We start from the raw sequence: 24,651 nt of genomic DNA on the forward strand, positions 1-24,651 counted from the left end.
AAAACAGGGCTTTGTAGGAGGAATGGCTGTTTTTCTGTCTGTCACTCTCTGTTTTTAACCTGCTTTTAAAACACTGTATTTTGTGGGAAAACCTCATTCACGGCTCTGTGTGCGTGTTTAAAATGGAAGATTTGTATTCACTTACCGTAAAGCTTACTTCTCGGTGGTTTGCAAGTGGGTCAGTCTTGACTGACGGGAAGTAGCTCCTCCTTTGTTTCAGGGTCGGTCGAATCAGACGATCCTCTAGGGGAGGGCTCTTCCCTGGTGAGCCAGTTCTTTTCCAAGCCCTCTAGACTCTGCTGTGTTTGCTCGGTCTGTCCATACCAGTCACTCTGTCAATAAACTGAACACTAAAAAACAACATTTAACCACAACCCAACATTCTAAACTTAAATCTGGGTGGGTTAGACTGACCCACTTCCAAACCACCGAGATGTAAGCTTCACGGTAAGTGAATACAAATCTTCCATTCTCTGGTGGTTTGGAAGTGGGTCAGTCTTGACTGACAGGATATACGTCTAGCAGTACTTCTTTGGGCGGGTACACTTGTTCATAAGCGTGCTGTAGCACCCTTCTTCCGAACGCTGCCTCAGCCGAGGCTGCTTTGTCTACCTTGTAATGTCTCGTAAAGGTATGTACTGATTTCCAAGTGGCTGCCTTACAAATCCTATCCAGAGAAGGAAATGTTCTATACACTGCCGATGTGGCTGCCCCTCTCAGAGAGTGGGCAGTGATTCCGTCTGGAGGTGTCATTTGTCTACTCTTATACGCTAGTATAATGCAGTCCCTGATCCATCTACTCAAAGTGGATGTAGCCACCTTTTGGCCTAAAGAGATCTTCCTAAAGGAGATGAACATGTTTTCCACCTTTCTAATATCCTTTGTCCTGTCCATGTAAAAGCTGAGTGCCCGTCTCACGTCTAATTTGTTCCATCCCTTCTCCTTTTCATGCTTAGGATTGTTACAGAAGGATGGCAGTACGATATCCTCCCCCCTGTGGAAGGCTGAGTTGACCTTGGGGATGAAAGTTGGGTCAGGCCTTAGTACTACCCTGTCATTATGAAAAACGCATAATTCTGCGTTTACTGACAAGGCTCCAATCTCGGATACCCTCCTAGCTGAGGTAATTCCCACTAAGAATAAGGTTTTAAAAGTTAACTCCTTGAGTGGACACGTAGCCATGGATTCAAACGGTCCCTTAGTGAGAGCTTTCAGCACAACATTCAGATTCCAAGTTGGGAACCTACGAACCTGAGGTGGGTTAAGTACCACGGTTCCCCTCAGGAACCGTTTGATATGTGGGTGACCGGTGAGGGATACCCCTCCTATTGATCCTCTCATCGTGGAGATGGCTGCCGTTTGCCTTTTTAGGGTACTAGAACTAAGTCCCTTATTCAATCCTTCCTGAAGGAAAAAGAGAATCTCCTTCACAGATGCTGTTAATGGGTCAATGTCCTTCTGTCTACACCATGTGTAAAATGTTTGCCATGTTTTGTTACAGCTTCTATTAGTGGATCTCTTCCTAGAGGCCAACATGGTAGTTATCACATTGTCCTCATATCCGAGGTCCGACAGTTGCTGGCGCTCAATCTCCAGGCTGTTAATTTCAGGGACGCTGGATCTGGATGAAACATCTTCCCCTGGAAGAGAAGATCCTCCCACTGTGGCAGGCTACATGGTTCCATTATCGCGAGGCGTTTCAATTCCTGGAACCACGGCCTCCTGGGCCAGAAGGGGACAATCACTATCACCTCTGCTTGTTGTTGTACCACTCTTTGAAGTACTCTGCCCATTATTTTCACAGGAGGAAAAGCATAGAGAAGAGCCTGTGGCCATTCTTGGGTTAGTGCATCTGTTCCTAATGCCCCTTGTTCCTTTTGTCTGGCAAAGAATTTTGGAAGCTGTGCGTTCTTGCTTGAAGCAAACAGGTCTACTTTCGGTCTCCCGTATCTCATACAGAGCTGATTGAAGATCTTTTGGTTCAGTGTCCACTCCGCATGATCGACTCTGTTCCTGCTCAGCCAGTCTACCATTGTGTTCTGCGCCCCCGCAACATGGATGGCCTTTATTGATTCCAGATTCTGCTCTGCCCAGAGCATGATCTTCTCTGCCTCCCTGTTCAGGTTTCTGTACCTGTTTCCTCCTTGCCTGTTCACATACGCTTTTGCTGTAGTGTTGTCTGTTTGTACAAGTATATGATGTCCTCTCAGTACCTCCTGGAGTTCCCATAACCCCATCTTGATGGCCCTCAGTTCCAGCCAATTTATGCTGCTTTGTCTTTCTTGTACTGACCAAGCACCTTGTGTCATGTTGCATGTGCTCCCCATCCGGTCAGACTTGCATATGTAGTCAGCACCTTCCTTTCTAGTTCTCTGAGCGGGACCCCTTCTTCGAACCTGCTCAGTGTCAACCACCAACTCATTTCCTCCTTCAAAGATTCCAGTATCATTATGCGTCTGTGTCCCTTGTATGCTATGATCCTTTGAAAAGGTCATAGGAGTCTCTGTAGTGGTCTTGAGTGGAATCTGAACCATGTCAACATGTCTTGACAGGACACCATCATTCCCAGAAGCTTGGCTAGTAGCATGACCTCTGCTTTTGTCTTCTTCTGAATTGCTCGTATCAGTGACAGAATCTTTTCTTGTCTCTCTTTTGAAAGAAACATCCTGTCCTTGATAGTATCTATGGTCACTCCCAGATGTGTAATCCTTTGAACAGGAGATAGGTTGCTCTTGTCCCTGTTGACTACAAACCCATGACTCTCAAGGCAAGTAATGGTCGTTTGAACGGCTTCCACCCCCGTCAGTAGCGAAGGGGTTTTTATTAGGATGTCATCCAGATACGGAAAAAGATAAATGCCCCGCAGTCTGAGGAAGGCTACCAAAGTCACTAGTACCTTTGTGAAACTCTGGGGGAGGACTTGAGCCCAAAAGAAAGAGCCTTGTACTGGAAGTGTTCTTCATTGTATGCAAAGCGAAGGTATCGTCTGTGTCTCTCCCTGATAGGGATATGCAAGTAGGCCTCTGAGAGATTGATGGAGGCTAGAAAGTCCCCCTTCTGGATGGCTCCTGTGATTGACCTCAACGTCTCCATCTTGAATTTGGGTGACACAGTGAATTGATTCAACCAGCGTAGATCCAGAATCACTCTGATATCTCCGTTCTTCTTTGGTACAATGAAGAATACTGAGTACACTCCCCTGTTCCAGTGAGGAGTCGGTACTGGTTCTATGGCCTCGATCAATAACAGGTGTTGAATTGCTCCCATTATATGTAGGTGTTTCAATTTCAAAGGATTTTTCTGTATATGGACTACACAGTTTGGGGGTAGGGACTGGAATTCCAGGGAGTAGCCCCTGGATACTGTTTCCAATACCCATTTGTCTGTAATCGTCTTTTCCCACTGTGTTGAAAATTTCTGTAGTCGACCCCCAATCGGTATGGCTGCTGGTTGACCATAGTCATGCATGTTGAGCCTTTTTCTGTCCTTTGACTTGTTGACCGGATTTCCGAAAGGAGAAGGATCTGTTAACGCTTCTGGGTCTCGGTTGCCATCTGTTCCCGTAAGACCTTGAGGCACTTTGTCTGATGGGGCGCTTGGAGTCACGAAAGGAGTACCTGTCTTTAGCTTTCACTTCCTTTTTCTTAGATGGAAGTACCTTCTTTTTCTCTGTGTCTTCCACCAAATATTTGTCCAGGGCTTCTCCAAATAATTTGGTTCCCATGAACGGAATCACTGCTACCTTGTTCCTAGCAGGGGGATCCACATCCCAGTTCCTCAGCCAGGTATTCCTTCGAGCCGCGACATTAAATCCCATCGCTCTTGATGACATTTGGAACGAGTCCAGAGTAGCATCAGCTGCAAAGGCTATAGCCAAGGCTATTTTCTTAACCTCATTCTTAACCTCCTTAGGCACCTCTCTGCCTGCTGCAGCTAGGTTAGATGGCCAGTTGAATGCTGCCCTGGCGAATAGAGATCCGGTTGCCAAAGCTCTGAGCAAAGTGGCCGAGGCCTCAAAGTCCCTCCGCAATGCTTGTTCAATTTTCTTATCCGAGGGATCCTTGGGCATTCCTTCTGCATCCATGGGCAGTACTGACGCGGGGGCCAAGCTGGTTACTGGATCGTCCACCACCGGCAGCTTAAGTTTTCTTGTAGCTTCAGGGGCCAGGGAGTAAAACTTATTAAATACAGATTGATACGTCTTGGGTCTGGCTGGGTTTTCCCATTCTGCTTTTAAGACATTATGGAAAATTGCTAGTAAAGGTACTCCTGTGTTAGAAGAGCTCACTTTGGGGAGAACTTTCTCTAACCTTGAGGGAAAGTTGGGTCTAATTCCTCCTTCCCCAAGTGTGCCTGAGTGATTTCCAAGTTTCTCAGAACCTTAGGGAGTAGCTTGGGGAAGACCTCCTGGGGGAAGAGTCTGGTTTGAATAACGTCACCATTGTCTTCCTGTTCGTCAGAGAGTTCCCCTTCCTCACTGTCAGAGTGATGATCTGAAGCCTCAGATTCTGACTGGAGTTCCTCCGACAGACTAGAGTCTTCTACTAGATATTTAACCTGACCTCTACTTTTCTTGGCTTTGGGAGGAGTAGAGGAGTGCTTGTGCCTGGTTCTCTTGCGTGACACTGGGGTTGGTTCACTTTTCTGTGATGGCCCTTGCTCCTTGACTGTGTCCATCACTTCTTTAAACCCCTTCTTAAGCTCTGTCCTTATCCATGCCAGTAGGTTCTCTTTAGCCTCTGGCCCTGAAAGGTCTAATTGGTTACCCTCCTGGCTTAGTCCAATGGGGCCTTGTGAAGACTGAGTGGAGGCAGGGGAGTTAGACAATTCTAGGCCCTCAACTCTGCCTGAAGCCGTGCTAGGCCCCTCCATGCCTGCCTTGGCCGCCATTCCTGCCAAAAGCACTTTCACGCCTAAAGGGAAAAGGTGGGGGGAAGAGGAAAGACAGAGAAAAAATGAACAAGGAGCCTATCAGTACCGAGTAGGCTCCTGGAAAACAGGTTTCCCTGCTATGCTCCTACTCGGAGGTAACTACCCTCCATTCCCAGTGCCCCCAAAGGGTCACTTACCGGGCTTCTGAAGGGTACAGGGACTCTCCCAGCCGCTGCTGCTGTTGGCGTGCTTCTGTGGGGCTTGCCTGTTGCGGGGCGTGGCACTGCGCTTTCTAGACGCTCGCCGCCTGCCCTTTCAGCCTTCTTGTTCTCGTCAGGCTTGTGCCGCGCTCCCCGGAGTTCTGCTGCGAGGTGCACACGGGTGCTGCACAGCTGCGGCGTCAGCCTCGCCTCCTCCACCCCGTCCTGCTGCATCGTGCAGCCCTCGGCTTTTGGTGCTGAAATTGCTCCGCGCCGCCGCCACCGCAGCTAGTTGAAGCAGCCTGGCCCGAAGGTAGAGGGGGGGGCGTGAATAGGAGGATTGGGGTGGAGAGAAAAGCTCTTCCTTTTCCCCCGAAGCAGTCACTTTCTTTTAATTGTCTTCTTCTTCTTCTTTTTTTAGGATCGGTGCTCGGAAGAGCACAGCAATTCGACTCCCTGCAAGAGCAGGGTCGGCAAAAAAACTGGCTCGCCAGGGAAGAGCCCTCCCCTAGAGGATCGTCTGGTTCGACTGACCCTGAAACAGAGGAGGAGCTACTTCCCATCAGTCAAGACTGACCCACTTCCAAACCACTGGAGAGTATGCTTTTGGAAGACTGGATGCTTGCTTTTAAAATTGGGTGGGGATGAATGGAGGATTCTGTCCCTGCTTTTTTTAAAAAGCTGGCTGAAACATGTTGACGGGGTGTCTCTTTCTCTCTCTATTTGGAGAGGCAGGGACGGGTTAAAAACTCCCCTCCCTCTGTTCTAAGTGTGTGTGTGTGTGTGTGTGTGTGTGTGTGTGTGTGTGTGTGTGTGAACGTCCCCTCCCTAAGGGGAGGCGGCTCATCGCTGGGTTAAAAACTCCCCCCCTGCTCTAAGTGTGTGTGAATGTCCCCTCCCTGAGGGGAGGCGGCTCGTCGCCATCTCCCCGTGCCCGCCGGACCCAGCGGTCGCCACCACCACCCACCTTCCCACATAGCTGGGAACAGTGGGGCGCCCCTCCGCTTTGGCCTCCCCGATCCCCAATCCACGGATTGGAAACAGGAGATGACCGGTGTGGATTGGTGATTTGGGGTCATCGCCAGCGCCAATCCCCGATCAGCTTGATCGGTAATTTTTTTTGGATCGTGCCCACCTCTAACCATGATCCTGCAAGGAAATACTACTCTCAGCACACTGCTCTAAATGTACAGGGAGGTTGTGTGCAACCATTCTGACACTTTGCCTCCTTCATGTCACCTTAGCCTGGGCCTTCTGCCACTGCTGTTCCTGCAGGGTGGCTGAGGATCCTTGGGGGCTACTGTCCTACCTACCTGGGTTTGAGTCCTGCCTGGAGGCCTAGCAACTAACTCATGGATTGGAGGTATAGTTTCTCTTACAGGCTCTGTAGGGATGGCCTCTGGTGCTGCTGGTTCGTCTTCAGCAGGGGCCTCTGCAGTGCTGGGCCCTCCCTGGTCTCTCTCAGCTACCAATCTGGATTCCATGGGCCTCCCAGATGCCATTCCTACTGATTGCCTGAATGATTCATTCATTCCCCCCCTCCCTCCCTCATATTCATTATTCCAAAGGTTTGGTTTAACTAAGGATATTCAGAATTCATTTCAATAATCTAAAGTCAGACCCAAGCCAGTTGTTTTCTTTATAGCAGGAAACTTTTGTATACAACTGAAACAAACCCAGTGTTTGAGTCATTTGTTGTATTGTCGAAGGCTTTCACGGCCGGAGAACGATGGTTGTTGGGGGTTTTCCGGGCTGTATTGCCGTGGTCTTGGCATTGTAGTTCCTGACGTTTCGCCAGCAGCTGTGGCTGGCATCTTCAGAGGTGTAGCACCAAAAGACAGAGATCACTGAGAGATCTCTGTCTTTTGGTGCTACACCTCTGAAGATGCCAGCCACAGCTGCTGGCGAAACGTCAGGAACTACAATGCCAAGACCACGGCAATACAGCCCGGAAAACCCCCAACAACCATTTGAGTCATTTGTTTGAAACCAAGCCTTGCTTTCCTGCATAGCTATAGAGTTCATTTTGATTTAAACACTGACCATTTATGCAAGTGTCTCAAAATTATATACACAAATAATATGCCACTATAACAAAATTTATTAAAATATCATTACTATTCTGTTTAAAATATTTCAACACCATTTTGATACAGAACAGGGTTCCCTTATGTGACCCCTGCAGGCTCCATGGCACCCACCTGCAGTTCCCTTGGCACCTACCAAGCTTTTCAGAAAAAAATATGGGGCCATTATAAGGCAGGGCTTGATAACAACAACATTCTATTTATATACCACCCTTCAGGATAACTTAACACCCACTCGGAGCACTTTACAAAGTATGTTATTATTATCTCCACAACAATCACCCTGTGAGGTGGGTGGTGGTGAGAGAGCTGTGGCAGAGCTGTGACTGACCCAAGGTCACCCAGCTGGCTTCAAGTGGAAGAGTAGGGAATCAAACCTGATTCTCCAGAATAGAGTCCCACCACTCTTAACCACTACATCAAACTGGCTAATACTGGCTGCCTCATTCAAATTAAAATGTTTTCTACTTGGAGGATCAGGAGGACTGGAATTCCTTTAGTCACTGTGTGGCTCTATTCCCCCTTTAGTCTTTTCTTCTTCCAAGGAGGTGTGAGGAGACAGAGATTCCATTTTGCTCCACCTCTTGTGACAGCCATTTTGGCTTTAGCTTCACCTCCTCTGGTAGTCATTTTGGGGTAGTGCTCCTCACCTCCTCTCAAAAGTCCAAAGGTGACTGCAGGTTGAAAAAGATTTGTGACCCCTAATACATAGAGTGCAGTGAAAAGTGTTCTCTTTTTTAAATATTTGAAATAATTTGTCATAATTAATGGGATGTTTCAAAAAATATTATTGGCTTATTTTAGCCAATAGTATGCATTTTTAAGTCTTATTGATTTCATTGGGAAAGCTAAGCACAAGCTTAATTCTCATTCACTGAAATTAACTTTGGCTGTGTTGTGATCGATGTTTTTTTTGTAAAGCCTGTCTCTTGTCATATGCAAGTAATTCTAAGCACTATGTTCAATGACAAATGTATATATATTAAAATATATTTTCCAGTTTTACCTCAACCCAAAAAAGAACATGAAATCAGTATTTTTAAAATACATTCACATCTTTCAAGCCCCCTTACGCCACTGATGTATCAAATTAGTTTAATTGGCTTCAGTGAGGGCACTTAATGATAATCTGGACCTACCCAAGCCAGATTTTTATTTTATTTTATTCATTTATTTGTGTCATTTATACTCTTCCTTTCTCCTCAATGGAGATTTATTGTCTTACAATACAAGTCAATACAAAACAGATTTAGCCCAAGGGATACAATGGATTCTAAATCTAATCCACAGACACACACACTGAATTTTTGCTTCTGCAAATGCAGAGTTAATTTTAGTCAAGTGAGTAGAGATCAGAATTTGACTTAAAAGAAAAAACCTAATACTACATATGCACTACTCTAGCAAGTTACTGTTGTCTTAGAAACCCTAACTATGAATTTCCTGTGTTGAGTGATAACAAACTTCAGTTTTAACACTGCATTAATGTAGCTGTTCACGCTTAGGAAGCTTAAGAGCATGTTAACAGTGAAGATAATCTTAACTGAAAAGGCTTGTTTTCTTCCATGTTTTTGCAAGTGTACAATAAAACAAGCAGACAATAAAAAAGACTGAAAAATCTTCACTTAGATTACTGTACGGAGGCTCCTTCCAAAACAACAGTTAGTGGCTAATATCTTAATATAGCTGAGCCGACTAATTAAAAAAGGAAGTGGTCAAAGTCATTCTTTTTGTAGACTTCAAAGGTTATTCCTCTCCTTCCTCCTCTTTAGAATTTACTGTCTGCTGTTCTGCAGCTGTCAACTTAGCCTGAGTTTCATGGCGTCAAACCTGCCTCCTCACGGTCCATAAAGTTACAGCAGTAGGGATTGCGCTATGCAGGTGTGGAAAAGGGGAAAGTGCAGGATGGGATTGTTAATGATTTTTTTTACACCCCATGCTGTGCTGCTGCAGAAAGTCCGCACATTGCAGGAGGCCATCTTCTTTGTTTGCAAAGGTATTCTGGCCTGTATTGCTTCTCCCCACAGCAAAGGTGTTGGCTTTTCACGTCAAGGGCTGTTTACTGAAATGGTCCACCTTATACAGCTTTTTATAATGCTCCGAGGCTTTAATTAGACAGGAGAGTGGAGTCACACCACAGTGAAGACTTTTACTTTCCAGTTAGCTTCATGTTGCAAACATTTTATTCAATGATCTCTCTATGTTGTTTAAGCTTGCTGCTTAGCAAAGGAATCCAATGTCTCTTGGGAACACCTCTCGGTTTAGTATACTTGCTTAGCAGAGGAAGACAGGCAAAGATGTACACTGCAATCCTAAGCAGAGTTACACCAGTCTAAGCCCATTGAAATCAATAGGCTTAGACTGGAGTAACCCTGCTTAGGATTGCACTGAAAATCTATTATCCTGGAGACCTAATACACATTGCTGCCAATCCAGATAAAATTAGTTGCCTCTATACTTCATTGAAATCTGTAGAACAACTAAAGTTAATTGTGATTTAAATCCTATAAATGTCAAAGGGTACTTTATCCCTTTTAACTTGTTTCAGATAGCAAGATACTTTTTTGGATAAGGTTCCACATAAAGCTATGTTTGACTGAACAACCATGCCAGGCAGATGCACTGCCCCACCTGAGCTGCAAGCAAGACATTCCTTTCTTTCTTTGGTGCAAATTCCACCTGTTGGCCATTACCCCGGATTACCAGTTCAAATTTCTGAGATCTGACAAGATCAGGCTATACCATGCTGCCTTTCTTTATTTCTCTAGGAAAGATCCAATCATTTACTTAACTTCCCTACTGAAACAAGTGAATGACATTCGATTCGACTGAATGGATCATTCTCTATGTATTTCATATTTCAGATGGGCCAAATTTCAACTCTATCAATAGAATACACAAATGAGAAAAATAAAGCCTAGATAATTGTTTTTAAACTTTCTTGGCAGATTATAATCAAACATAAGCAGGTTGATCCAACAGTCCCAGTACATCAACATAATGTAATTGCAATTCCAGCAACAAAACAGAAAACAGTAACAGTATACCCAAGAGATCACAGGAACACTGACAGCCGCTCCCACATCATCTCTGGAACTCTCTTCCTGTTCACTAGTGTTCATATTTTTAATCTGACAGTGCATTCTGATATGGAGAAAGAAATATGACTAAGGATTCCAATGCAAAAAACCAAAATGTCTTTGCCAGGAATTACATTCTTCAAGGATTGGTGCATAGAGCCAAAGGTGGGGGAAAGAGGGAGTCTACTGGGTACGTTAAATATTGGCTTTCATATCTCTCTGCTGTAAACTATTCCAAATGTGATTCTCAGCTGTCAGAATAAAAAGTACCGCCAGACTAAGCCTTATTTACCTATCCAATAAGAATCAGTAATGACTGTCTGAGCAGCCAAATGTTAACTTGCAAGAAACAAAAATAATACAGAAGAGGATTATTTTTAAAGGGGGTATTTTTTTTCCTTTAAAATATTAATTAAACACAGGCTAACCTGTTACAATAACTGTCCTTTTTTGAGTCAGATCTGTGATTTTTAAGTGTCTTCAGATCATGGTCCTGATTCCTAATGCAAAATCATGCAAATTCTGCAGAATAGGATTTGTATGCAGCTAGCTAATTCTTGCTGCTTGTGCAGAAATAACAGTAAAAATTATGTTAAACCAGAACTATTAAATATCCTTAGATGTGAAAACAAAGCTCTAAATACTTAGCAGAGGCTTGCAAACAGTTTGGCCTAGTTGCCTCTGATGAGTAAGAACTGCCTGTAAACAACACAGGAGGCAGGCTTAACACACACACCCTAGTTGAGGCAGGGGATCCCTGGGGGATCCCTGCCATGAACAGGCACTTCTTGCTGCAGCTCAGCTGTCTGGTGGAAGAAAAATGGTGGGGAATTTGGGGTTCGGGAACACCAGTAACATCCCAACATGCTGACATCACTCCCTGTGCACCTATAATGTTAGCATATTGCTGGGGGATTCTAGGGATGCTCTGGTATAAAAGAGTTTCCTTGACCCCCCCCCCGGTAATACACTAATATAACTTCTGGATGCCCAGGAGTGACATCAACATGGCAATATGATGGTGTTGCTGGTAAGTCACCCAAGACCTCATAAGACCCCCCCCACACACTTGTTCTCATGGGGATCTGGCAACCCTTACAGCGGGCCACTCTTGGCTGTGCCCCCCCCCCCCATTCCCACTGCTTCTTAAATTAAAGATGCTCCTTGATGTCATACCAACATGCAGGGCTTTTTTTCTGGGGAAAGAGGTGGTGGAACTCAGTGGGTTGCCCTAGGAGAAAATGGTCACATGGCTGGTGGCCCCGCCCCCTGATCTCCAGACAGAGGGGAGTTTAGATTGCCCTCCGCACCGCTCCAGCAGCGTGGAAGGCAATCTAGAGTCCCCTCTGTCTGGAGATCAGGGGGCGGGGCCACCAGCCATGTGACCATTTTCAAGAGGTTCCGGAACTCCGTTCCCCCGCGTTCCCCCTGAAAAAAAGCCCTGCCAACATGCAATGTTACTTCCAGTAAAAAAAAAAAACAGAAGTGATGTCATTGTGTTGAGGTAACTATGGGTAAACCACAGAATTTGGTCATGAGAATTTAGATCATGAGGTGTCACCCTGGTGCAAGGACATCAAGTTTTTACAAGAACTAGCGTAGGCCATCATCAAGAAGATTGTCCCCACCCCCCACTTCCAAACTTTCCTGTCAAGTTGCTAGCATCAACTGGCACCCCTAAGGAAAGGTCATGCTTTAAACTAAAAAAAAAAAATTCTAGGTCATCCGTTTGTCAGAAATGACTATAAAGATATTTATGAGCAGGTTGCCCAGTAACCAATTTTTGTGGTATTAGTAATTTGAAGAGAACATATTTGCAAGGCAGAGCTAATGACTAAGATTTAAGAATTTGGGGAAATATAAAACTTCCTAAAGAGGACATCAAGTTTTCAGTTATATTTTTTTAAGCTTAGTACTATTATATGTTTACATAATTAGTTTTTCAAGCCTAAATATAACTGTCTATTTTTACAGAATTTATTCATTTTATTTATACCCTGCCATTTCTCCCAAAGGGGATCCAAAGCAACTTACATCATTCTTTTCGCCTCCATTTCATCCTCAGAACCACCCTCTGAGGTAAGTTAAGCCGAGAGTGTGTGACTTGCCTAGGATTGCTCAGCAAATTTCCATGACAGAGAGGGGATTTGAACCGGAGTGTCCCAGATCACAATCCAGCACTCTAACCACTACACACACTGGCTCTTTTATTGAGGACATGATATATTTCAGGGGAAAAGCAACAGAAATAAAAGGAGCACAATGTATACAAGTATTGAGCAGTGGTTAAAAGTTCAGTTCTATGCAAAGTTACATCCTTGAGGCCAATGGACTTCAGAGGACTTAGAAAAGTATAACTCTGATTAGGATTGCATTGTTAGCATGCTGAGAACAGAAAAGAATTGCAAATTAGCGAGAACCATTTAAAAGAAATTTTACTTCATATTATAAAACATTCTATTTTTTTTAAATCATCCTGCCTATTTAAACATTATATTTTCTTGCTGACACAGTCAATAGTAGCAGTAATATACAAATGGTGTAGGGTATGCGGGGTGAAATTTTATTTACTTATTTATTATAGTGACCAGAATTGTACGCAGTATTCCAAATGAGTCTGCACCATAGACCTATACTAGGCATTAAGATATTTTTAGTTTTTATTTTTACTCTCTTTTCTAACAATCCCCAGCACTGAGTTTGCCCTTTTCACCACAGGTACACACCAAGTTGACTTTTTCATCAAGCTGTCCACTGCAACTCTAAGACTGTTTTCCCTCTCAGTCTCTGTCAGCAGTTCCCATAAACAAATAGTTAAAGTTAGTATGTTTTGCTCCATTAAGTATTATCTTGCACTTACTTATATTGAATGTGATTCCCCACATTGTTCCCTCCAAACTCACCCAGTTTGGAGATATCCTTTTGAAGCTCTTTCCCATCCTGAATACTATGGCATCATTGGCAAACTTGTCCATTACACCAGTCACCCCCTCCTCGATAGTTTATGAATAAATTAAGTAGCACTGATCCCAGTACTGATCCTTGTGAGACCACACTGCATACTTCTCTCACCTGGAAGAACTATTAATTTGAAGGCACTCTCTGGCTTCCTGTAATTTAGCCAATTTTATCTCATGAGAGAACCTGTACTCCTATCTACAGATGTATAGGCCCAAGTACTTGCCAAGTACTTTTTTAAAAAAATGGAAAATTGGGAAGAGCTCAAAAAGAATTGTAAGAAATCTTTTCTCTTTTGGAATAAGTGACATGCTTTTATAGAAACCTACCAACAGAGCCTGTTGTAAAAATAAATACAACAGGCTGTAGCAGCAGGATCTTGAGAGGGCCATGCCGGCACGGAGCCGCAGCCCTCAGAAGCTGCGGCATAGAGGCCTGGCATGGAACTCTCAAGGCCCCGCAGCAGCCATGAGGAGCCCCACACCTGGCACGGCCTTCCTGCCGCCTCCACAGTGGCGGCGGGGATGTGCTGCACCTTCCCATCAGCTCCGCAGGCAGGCTCTGAGGGGCTGCAGAGCCAGCAGGGAAAAACAGGGCAGCCCTGCAGCTGCTGAGGAAGCACTGGGGAGCTTCCCCGCGCAGAGCCTCTCTGCCAGCTCTGCAGGCAGGCCTCTGAGGGGCCATGGAGCCAGCAGGGAGGCACAGCACGGTCCTGCAGCCACCGTGGAGGCAGTGGGAAGGCCGTGCGGGGGGGGGGGGAGCTCCCTGCACTGCACCTCCCTGCCGGCTCCGTGGCCCCTCAGAGGCCTGCTGCTGACAACTCTCCTTTTATCCTGGCGCAGGCACACACCCTATTTATTTTTATTTGCTGCTACAGTGGTATAGCAAGGGAAGGTCTGAATATTAACAGTGCCTAAACAGGGTCACACACCTTTAAGTCCATTGAAGTCAAAGGATTTGGAAGTGTGTCATTCTTTTAAGGATTGCACCATTAGGGAGGCCCAGAAATACAACCTCCAGAATGTCACCAGTTTTAATCTAACCCTTCAAAAAGGCAGGAGGAAGGGCTGAGATTTTCCTACATACCTTGGGGAACATCTCCTTGGTTCCTGTCTGGGTTGTCACCTGTTTGCTCATATGATGACTTGGGAGCTGGCAAGTACCAGCAGACTGCAGTAAAGATGCTGCCATGCTCTGTCATGCAGATTAGGGGGAGAAAATACCAAATAGTTAATTTTTATTTATCAGCACAAATACATATGTTTTTTCAAAATACTTGTCTCAAGCAAAAAGATATAAATAACCCAAGTAGAGGAATAAATGTATATTTATCATTACTTTAACCTTTTAAAGCCTTATGAAAGACTGGAGAATATGTTTATGAATAAAACTAATTGAACCAATTCAGTAAAGTTGGGATGAATCATATTTTGTATTAATGTAATCTTGAACCATCCAACCCATCTAATAGTATGGTTAAAAACATTTTTCTATGACATAAAAAAGACAAAAGAACAATGGTGCCAGGCTATATTTCATTAGACTTTACTCTCCTAGTTTAATCAAAGAACCCCTAGTTTTACTAAGCATTGATTCCATCATACCATTTTTCCATTTATGATACTTACAAGATTCATGCCCAGAATCTACCCAGATTTAGTTTTCAAACAGAGAAATTTTCAGTTGACAGTTGTATAGAAAAAATAACACTCAAAGCAATTGACAGAATAAAATGAACTAAGGTGGATTAAAAAGTTATAAACACAAATTTGTAACATAACCAGATCAGGTAAAAAGAGTTTTAACAACAATGATGAACAGTGGCAACAACAGCAAAGAACAGAGAGCTGCTGTAGCAGAGTGGTTAAATGGTTCGGCTGTGAATCAGCACTCTACTGGTTCATAGTCCCACTACTGCCATGAGCTCAGTAGGTGGTCTTTGGTAAGCCACTCCTCTCAGCCCCAGCTCCCCAGCTGTATTGTGGGGATAATGATAACACTAACTTGTTCACTGCTCTGGGTGAGGCACTAATCTGTCTAGAAGAGCAGGATATAAGTGCAGTTGTTGTTGTTGTTATTTATAAGTATCCTTCATTAGTGTTCTAACAACTCTTGTATTAGTGAATTTCCTAAGCGTTTGGTTGTAAGCCTTGAGAAAGAAGTATTTGTGTCTCCTGCTGCTTTACGGAAATGTTACCTGCAAGTAGCAGCAGTGGAAATGATACGATACAGGAGTTCCACGTTGATCTGGATGACTCTGGTCAGGCAGTGATTGCTTCTCAGTGTTAAGCTGAGGGTCCAGGCAATCCCTGTTTCTGGACTACAGAAGAACCCTCCATGATCTTTATCCTCAAAACTAGCAACTCTTTCCTGATATTCCTGGCCATACCTATGACAACTTACTTTTGGAATACTCTTTACAGACTTCCTGATGCACTTAGCGGGCCATGCAGAAGCTGTTTTTGCTTGGTGCTATCTTACATGGCTGATGCTAGTACATGAATAATGCAAACACACAGATGATACCAATCATATAGCTTTTTCAGCATTTCTATGGAATCACAGCATGCACATAGTCCTGACCATACATTGGGAAGAAAGTATTAGCTAAATAAGAGTGCAAGGAGAATTAATACTTTAAAATAAATTTCATACTTTTAACTTGCCATGGAAGATTTATTTTCTTGCATAATGTCAAATACATTTATATTTCTCTGTTAGTTAACACACTACAGTAGGCATAACTTTACAGAAAGACTTCAGTTAATTTGATTCTGATTAATTTGCACATCTCTAGTCTTAATTAATACCATTTAAAATGGTATTAATTCCAAAGTTTCTGAAAAGGAAAGAACTACCCAAATATTTAGACAGTCTTCTTTGAATAGTAAAAAAAAAAGAGTAGTTCATTGTAAGTTCACAAGTCTAGGTTTCCTGTTACAAGTCTTCAAGCCACAAAACTTCTGTGTCTTGATTCTCTAGCCATGTTCGAGGGACCACTCCAAATATCTTTGTTATAACAGGTTGTTTAATTTAATCACGAGCAAGCTGAACAAAGAGAGAACACTATAGTAATCTTCCTGTATTTGTGCCACATGCTAGCCATCAATTTTACTGTTACTTTGTAAACAGTAAACTTCCATCCCTCCCTCTCACTGCCACCACACAAATTACAAGGAGAGGGTTTCAGCAGGAGATGAAAAAAGGGAGGGCAGGGAAAATTTTTGAAGAAGTGGCAAAAAATTTCAAGTACCTAGAAGTATAGGGAGAAGAACGAGTCAAAGGGGCCAAGGCAATGGCACTTTCAACAGTAATAGAAAGAGGGAGGAAGTTTCAGTGCAATGGAGGCTCTCCTCTTGAGGTTTAAATTTGAGATGACATTAGGCCATCTAGGAGGAAATGCTGGTGAGAAACCTAGGGATGTAGGTTTAGATAGAAAGGAAACATATTAAAGATTTTAAGTATTTTGAAGGATAAAAGGGTGAATAAGGATGACAGGAACCAACAACAGAGAGCAAGGAAAACATAATGCAAGGCACTGAACCCTCTGGGATATCTTCAATGTAAAGCAATAAAACCAACCAAAGAAACTGAGGACTAGAAAAAGAAAAAGAAGTGGTAAACCAGGGGAAGATAAAGCTGCAGAAGCTCAAGAAGAAGAAGAAGAATCAGCTGTAACATAGGAAACACACATGAAAAATGGAAAACAGACTCCTATTTTAACCAAGGAAGATCACTGGAAATCTTCATAAGCTTGAAAAACTGTTGGCAACTGTATTGCTCCATGAAGAAGAAAAAGATGCCATCGAGTCATAATTAACTCATGGTGGCGCCATCCATGGGGCATTCCAAGCAAGAGACAAGCAGAGGTGTTTCGACATTGCCTTCCTCTGTGTAGCAGTAGCAACCCCAGTCTTGAATGGTGGTGTTCCATCCAAATAATAACTGGGGTCAACCCTGCTTAGGTTCTAAACTCTGATGATCTTAGACTAAACTCAGCTATTCAGCCTGGTCTACAGCAAAATCCAAAGAAAGAAAACAGCCATAAAATCAAGCTAGTAAGACCTACAAAGATAATAAAAATTTCAAGTTCTCTAGAATTCATCCTGATGAAGAGTTCTAAAGAACTCAAAAGCTTGCATAGTGAGTTATATAATTTTGGTTAGTCTTCATAAACTTAGTTTCATTCATTAAATTCACAATGATGGTGGTCATAAGGTAGGGGACAATAAGCTGAGCCTGGAGGTTTAAAAAAATGAAGCATTTACTAGTTGGACGACAAAAGCAAGGACGGTGGATGGACGGACGGCCCGACTCTGCCCCGGATGTCTTGGTGCGTGCCTTCAAAGCTGTGACTGGGTGGTTGAAACAGAATCGGTTGAAACTAAATCCTACAAAGATGGAGGTCCTGCATGTGGGTCTGTGCTCCATGGGTATAGGAGTCCAGCTCCCCGTTCTTGATGGAGTGCCGCTTGTGCCACTTGCGAGAGTGAGGAGCCTGGGGGTGATCTTGGATGCCTCCTTGACTATGGAGGCACAGATGGCAGCAGTTGTCCGGTCTTCATTTTTCCATCTGAGACAAGCCCAGCAGCTTGTCCCCTACCTGTTGACCCACGACCTAACAGTAGTGATCCAAGCAACGGTTACCTCTAGATTAGACTGCAACTTGCTCTATACAGGGCTTCCCTTGGGCTTGATCCAGAGATTACAGCTGGTTCAACATGCAGCTGCGCGGGTGATTGCAAGAGTCTCAATAGGGGAACATATAACACCAGTATTACGCCAGCTGCATTGGCTACCAGTTGAGTACCGGGTCCGGTTCAAGGTTTTGGTGCTGACCTATAAAGCCCTATGTGGACTGGGTCCAGCATATCTGCAGGACCGCCTCTCCCTATATATACCCCAGAGGACACTTTGTTCTACACACAAAATCTTTTGGTGGTCCCCGGTCCTAGGGAGGATCGCCTGGCCTCAACTAGAGCCAGGGCCTTTTTGGTCCTGGCACCAGCCTGGTGGAACTCTCTGTCTGATGAAACCAGGGCCCGGCAGGATTTATTATCCTTCCGCTGGGCCTGTAAGACAGACATGTTCCGCCAGGCATATGGCAGAGGCTAGTCTGGGCCCCCGCCAGCCGTACTTGACTTGACTTGAAAAGATCTGTCCACCACCCTATATATATCTATAGATATGGATATATGGGCCATGTCTGAAATGAAGTAACTCTTCCATCACCATTTGAGGAGAAGTTTTTATTGTATGTAGTTTTGAATTTTATTGTAACGTTTTATCTGCTTTTATGTAAATTAAAATGTTGTGTTCTGCCCTGAGCCTGCTCGGTGGGGAGGGCAGACTAAAAATCTAATATAATAAATAAATGAAAAGACTGTAGAAGATAAAATAAGAGGAGCACATTTTGGTATTCAAAAAGGGAGAGAAGACAAAAGAAGAAGAGAGGAAAAGGGAACAAAAGAAGAAAATTCTCAACAAAGCTAAGATTTTTATTTATGTATTTATTTATTTATGTCATGTATAGTCTAACTTTCTCACTGAGACTCAAGGAGAATTACATAGTGTGAGATTAGTACAATCAATTTCAAGGACATTTCCATACAGTATCAAGAAAGAACTCTAGCAGTGAAAGAGAGGAGGAAGAACAGCGCTACTAATCTAATCCAATTCGTTATTTGCTCTAGCACACCCATTTGCAGTGGCAGAATTGCTCTAGAGAAGCAAGGAAATGAAGAACCAGGTATACAGTCTCTATGCCACTGAGCCAACAAGAAAGGAATATTGCTGGCTACCGCTGTTGGGGTAGCATGGTATGTCTGTACACTGGAACAGGCGATGTTTTTAAAAAGCAGACTTCTCATTCAAAATTGAGCTTGTAAACACAATCCAGATTGGGAAGGTAGCAAGTTAACAATCATTTAAGAAAGAGAACAGATTTTGAATAATTTTGAATATAGATCTATTTTAGTTAAAAGAGATTGTTTTTCCATATATAATTATATATACACATATATATTATACATATACATAATATAATTATATATACACACACACTATATAGAATACATCCACACAAACATATATATATATATATATATATATATATATATATATATATATATATATATATATATATATATATATATATATATTTTGCACTAAGAAATTTTTGCACTAAGCAGTCAAAGCGTGCCAGCACATATTATTGGGTGTTAGCTGTAGCACTGATACATCCTTGAGAACTAGCACATCATTAGGGATACCTTCACAACTAAATGTTCAGGCCCTAGGTCATATGACAGAGAGAGCCAACGATGGTCTCAGTTCTTACCTCACCTGCACTTAATATTTTCTTATTGTAATTTAGATGTAGGTGTTTGGTATGCTACCTTTTCACAGCTTGTCTGCATCTGTGCACCTGAGAGCAACTGACAAGCTCCAGTTTTTAGGGTTTTAAAAACCTGATATCCAGGACATAGTGTTAGCATCTAATTTGCTTCAAAATAAATGGCAGTGCAAGATGAAGTTCAACAGATGCATTTTATATAATTTATGATTATTAGAGGCATTATCCTTTTTGAATAGTTAACTTATGAGTGGTATAAGCTCAATAACAAAAATAAGCAAGATTCTATGGTGATTTTTTAAGGAGCACTAAAGTACAACCTATTGCTGTTTTGTGAATATGGGAAAGAATAAAGTATAAGTTTGTATTTATGAAACATAAAGCTTTTCCATTTAGACCATATAACAAACATGCTGCCTTTTATAAACATTGTTAGAGTTTGTTTTTTTCCCTCAATTCTGCAAGTTACAAGAGTTGCTAAGAAATGCTTCTCGGTTTACGTGAAGCACCTGGGAACCACATCTTAAAATAGAAAAAGGAGAGTTTGCAATAATGACTTGTTTGCATCAAATCTTCTTAGTTTATCTGGCTGCTCCACTGCCCCCTCAGTTCTTACTAAGAGTTAGAATTTCAGTGGCGATAACAGCTGATTTTGGCAGGCCGTAGCTATAAGCAAGTGGCTGCCAGCTGTTGGAAACATAGGGTTGGATTCAGTGACCCATCAACACCACATTCCATTTCCCCCAAACAGTCCTTTCTGATCTGAGGAAAAATTATTCCCAGGCTCACAGAACCCATGTTGACTGTGCTAGGAGGATGCAGTGGAGCAGGGGTGCAGTAGGATAGGTCCCACAAACTTTCCTGAGGTCTGAAAGAACAGCTGGGACAATGCAGAGAAGATACATGATTCTTGCATGTGTAGAACACTGGATCCAACCTATAATGTTGAGTTTAATGGAACTGATCTGACCTAGCAAGGCAATGCTTATGTTCTTACTACCCTGATCTGAATCTCTATAAAACTCTAATCATCACATGGAAGTCCATACAAGCACAGCCCTCTCTGAGTTTCAGGGATAGCTGCAAGGCTGAAATGTTTAGAAGAGCTTTCTACTCAAATTATAAGGCTGTATCATAAGTAATACCTCAGGGACTATAGACTAGGCTATTGGGTACTGTCTGCTGATGTAGATACGTTCCTAATGTGTAGTTTGACAATACTAAAGTTGTAATTACTTAAACTTAAATTTAGAAAGGTTTCACCTATGTGCTTGGCTTTCTGCTAGTTTTTCATTTTTGCAGCTACCATACCCTATTGTATCTGTTTTCATTGAATGTTGTGTTGATCATGTTGTATTTTGCTCTGTGAATGTCCTTGCTATTGATTACATTGTATTCACTTGTAGTACTGTAATCCACCTAGATCTCAATGAGAAAGGTGAATATAAATAAAGAACAATAAAATAAGAAAAAAATGCTTTTAATGAACTTCAGATGTGCAATAAGTGGGGCCAATGGCTTGGATCTGGCATATGTGCTTTATGTTGTTGAATTCTTTAAAACCTTTGAAGTTCAAGCCAAATAGCAAAGAAAAAATAATTCTGATCAAGCATCTTCACCAAGGTATTTTATTAATTTATTAAATATTCTATTAGTCCATCTATTATTTGACTCTTAAGTGATTCTTTGTCATTTTATTCTCTAATTCAGAAATATTTTTCTTGAGATCCATGATCAATATAGCATATAGAATTTGAGATGAGTGAGCTTTTGGAATCTGATTCATTTCTATACATTGTACACCATATTTCTTTTCTTTTCCCTGTGATGTTAACCAGTACAAAATAAAGCCAAGCTTGAATTTTCAAAAGTAAGCCATCTCCAGATGTCCACTTCAGTACGTAAGAAACCCATGATTTCATATAGGAACAATTTAAAGGAAATTTTAAATAGCTGGAATACAAAGATTGTTGCAGTATATGAAAACATTTGACTCACTTTTTGTAGCCTTTTCTTGTGTTAAAATATATGTTAACTGCCCTTAGATTTTTCTCTATCACCTCTCTAACCTAAAATGAGCTTTAAATTCAATTCCAAGAGGCACTTAGCCATTCTAAAGTATAAAAGGATGCTTCTTCATTTCTCCATTTTATTTTCCTCTCACATATCTGTGAACAATCTCTCTTGCTTCACTCAGGCTCACAGTAATAAGGAATCAGCCAAGATATATTTGACTTAGGCCAGGCAAACAGGAGCTCATGTTGCCTACCTTTGACGGGGGCAGGATGAAAGAGTAGCAAGGCCTCCTAACGGTTTGGTGATATCTCCACTAATCCTCTCTCTACTTAGAAACAATTACAGAAGACACCTGAAGGATCTACAGGAATGGTTTGCAGGACAAGTATTGAATAGGTTTCAATTTCAGACACAGAGTAATATTTTTGTTAAAATTCTGAATAAAGTAATTAATGCACGGATGAAAAGAGTATGTACCAAGCTTTTTAAATTTCATCCACTTTGTAGTATGTTCCATCAGCGTAACTGCTTACCATTAACTGATCGACTTTGCATCACATATCATTACAGCTCACGTTGAATTTCAGCTAAATTGAAATTCTGTGGAGACTCTGGAGATATTGATATATTCATTAGATTTCAGAGTGGTAACTGTAGTCTTCTATGTACAATTCTTTTTACTAGATTTTTAAAAAAATCGCAGTGATACATGAAGAACTACTAACTCTACAGTTATGACTTTCCGGCAACCTGACCACTTGACCAAAGTACTCTGCTAGGTCCAAGGCATTGGAAAAATGATGTGATGATCATCGCACAGATGTGTGAAAAGACTAATAATCCCTAGCTCATCTTGCAGGCACAGCTGGTGAACTATACACAGAGAAGTGGGAAAGGTCAAGGAAAAAGCATCTGAGGAAAGCTTGAAGCCGTTTTTTTTCTTCTAACAATGACTTCCTTGCCCTAAACAGTCTTGAGCAACATGTTATTTGAAGAATAGTTTTGAATCTAAGCTGTATTGTGCACAATAGTTACACGACACATTTTTTCATGTGCCAACATATAGGAATGATCACTGAAATTTAAGATAACTTGTTATAGCTACTGTTTATACTGTTTACCATTAATACTGGCAAAAGTGGCTCACAGGTATAAATAACATTTATGATTATAAGCACATATAATAAAATAATTTTAAGATGAGCTTAAGGACAGAAATAAACTTTTCAAATGTCCAGCATATTAAAATAAGGATTATATTGTATCATAAAGCACCATCAAAATCTCCTATTTGTATAGAACAGCTTGGTCACAACTACACATGGGCACAAACAGCATTACGAACGGGAAAAACCCACGAACAGCTCGCTCGTCTGTTTGCGAACAAGCCGTTTGAGAGGCCCCATTCTAAACGAACAAGTGGTCCTTTCAAGCCTTGTTCGTTGCCTTCGTCAGCCCTTCCTCACGCCAGACAGTCTGGCATCTTTCAATCAATTCCCCTGGCAAGGGAGGCAGAGACTGAACTCTGTCTGAACTCCTTCTGGCTTTAACCCTTCAAAGTACTTCCAGCAGAGAGTCCCAGTTTTGCCACTGTGAAGAGAAAATGACAGCAAAGGGGGGGATCCATAGATCATGCCTTTCCCGGGGTGCAATCTCTTTGAAACTTGGGGGAGTCTTCGGACGACAGTGAGGACTATGTCCCCTGCAAATTTGGTGGGTATTGGACACTGGGAAGGTCAGTTTGTAACCCCTCAAAGTAGCTTCCAGCAGAGAGTCCCGGTTTTGCCAAGTGAAGAGAAAATGACAACAAAGGGGGAGACCCATGCATCATGCCTTTCCCGGGGTGCAATCTTTCTGAAACTTGGGGGGTCTTTGGAGGACAGTGAGGACTATGTCCCCGGCAAATTTGGTGGGTATTGGACATTGGGAAGATCAGTTTGTGGGGTGTTTAAAGGGCCCTGCCCCTTGCATGTGGCTGGAAAGGGCCCTTTAAACTAGCAGGTGGCAGGGGGGAACCCCCCCCCCTGCCACCTGATAGTGTAAAGGGATCTTTAAAGGGCCATGAACAATGAACAATAAACATTTTGTGAACAGGGTCATGTTCGTTACTGTTTGTTGTTCATTGTTCATGGGTGGCAATGAACAACGAACAGCTTGTTGTTGTTGTTTTCCGTTCATGCCCATGTCTAGTCACAACACAAATGGCACTTCAGGGAGCTTCTATAGCTCTCCATTTTACCTAACAAGGCACACTCTAAAGCCAGACACCTTCTACAGATGACATGTTTTGTAGTGCAAGAAAATACAGAAGCTCCTACGTGACACAGCGAAAGCACTGGCATGCATAAGCATGCCACTTTGTATCCTGGATATAAGCTGTGATCCAGTAACAAACACAAACAGGGGGCTCCTATGTTCTTCAATGAAATAGGAAATATTTGCTGCAACAGTTCCCAGTGTAAGCATTTCCAGTTTCACAGAGGAGAATGGAAAAGGAAAAGTGTAATCTGAACCACAGTTCAAACAGAATTTAGCCTTGGAACTAGATATAGGTGAAACCTGTCTACCTGGATTTGGAGAGAGCTCAGTCTTTTCAGTTCTCAGGTTTCCCCCAAGAATATTCTAAAAGCTTCCCAGCCCAGAGAAACTTCTTCAGCACAGTCAACCTTCTTGGTCTGCCAATTCTCTTCCTTACCCTTTCCCCAATATTACTAAATTGCAGGAGACTAGGGTAAGGAAGGAAAAACAGCAGCAGAAATTAAAGTGGCTCAAGCTCTTTTCCTGAAACTTTTCTAAGTTGCAGTTCTCTACAACAAAGAGTTATGAGCATTCTCAGAACCCATATATCTCAGGTAAATGCAACCCTTTCCCCAACCCCTTCCACTTTCCAGAAACAGAGAACTCTTGGCTACCATTTTCTCTCCTCTATAAGCCTCCCAATTTGGTATGTTTGAGAAACTGTGAGAAATGGGAGAAACTGGCAGATGAGAGACCTGATACCAAATGATTTTAAACCAAGAAGAGTAGGTTGGGTTCATTTGATCGAAGGTAATGGGTGAATTCATTGCCAAAACCCCTATTTT

The 24,651-nt window shown here is 42.5% G+C and overlaps 1 protein-coding gene across 3 annotated transcripts in view; it reads right to left on the bottom strand.

Moving 5' to 3' along the window:
- LOC129343633 (uncharacterized) overlaps positions 1-24,651 on the bottom strand; it is a 101,011-nt gene that overhangs the window by 22,612 nt on the left and 53,748 nt on the right. For 2 of the 3 annotated variants that reach the window (XM_054999968.1, XM_054999958.1), the window contains exon 8: positions 14,284-14,391. In XM_054999968.1, the coding sequence (XP_054855943.1) occupies positions 14,284-14,391 (108 nt within the window). Of the gene's footprint in view, positions 1-5,069; positions 5,375-14,283; positions 14,392-24,651 lie in introns of those variants that run through there. The other variant, XM_054999978.1, reaches the window with a different exon arrangement.

This window comes from Eublepharis macularius, chromosome 1, assembly GCF_028583425.1.
Source record: "Eublepharis macularius isolate TG4126 chromosome 1, MPM_Emac_v1.0, whole genome shotgun sequence".
Classification (NCBI taxonomy): Eukaryota; Metazoa; Chordata; class Lepidosauria; order Squamata; family Eublepharidae; genus Eublepharis; species Eublepharis macularius.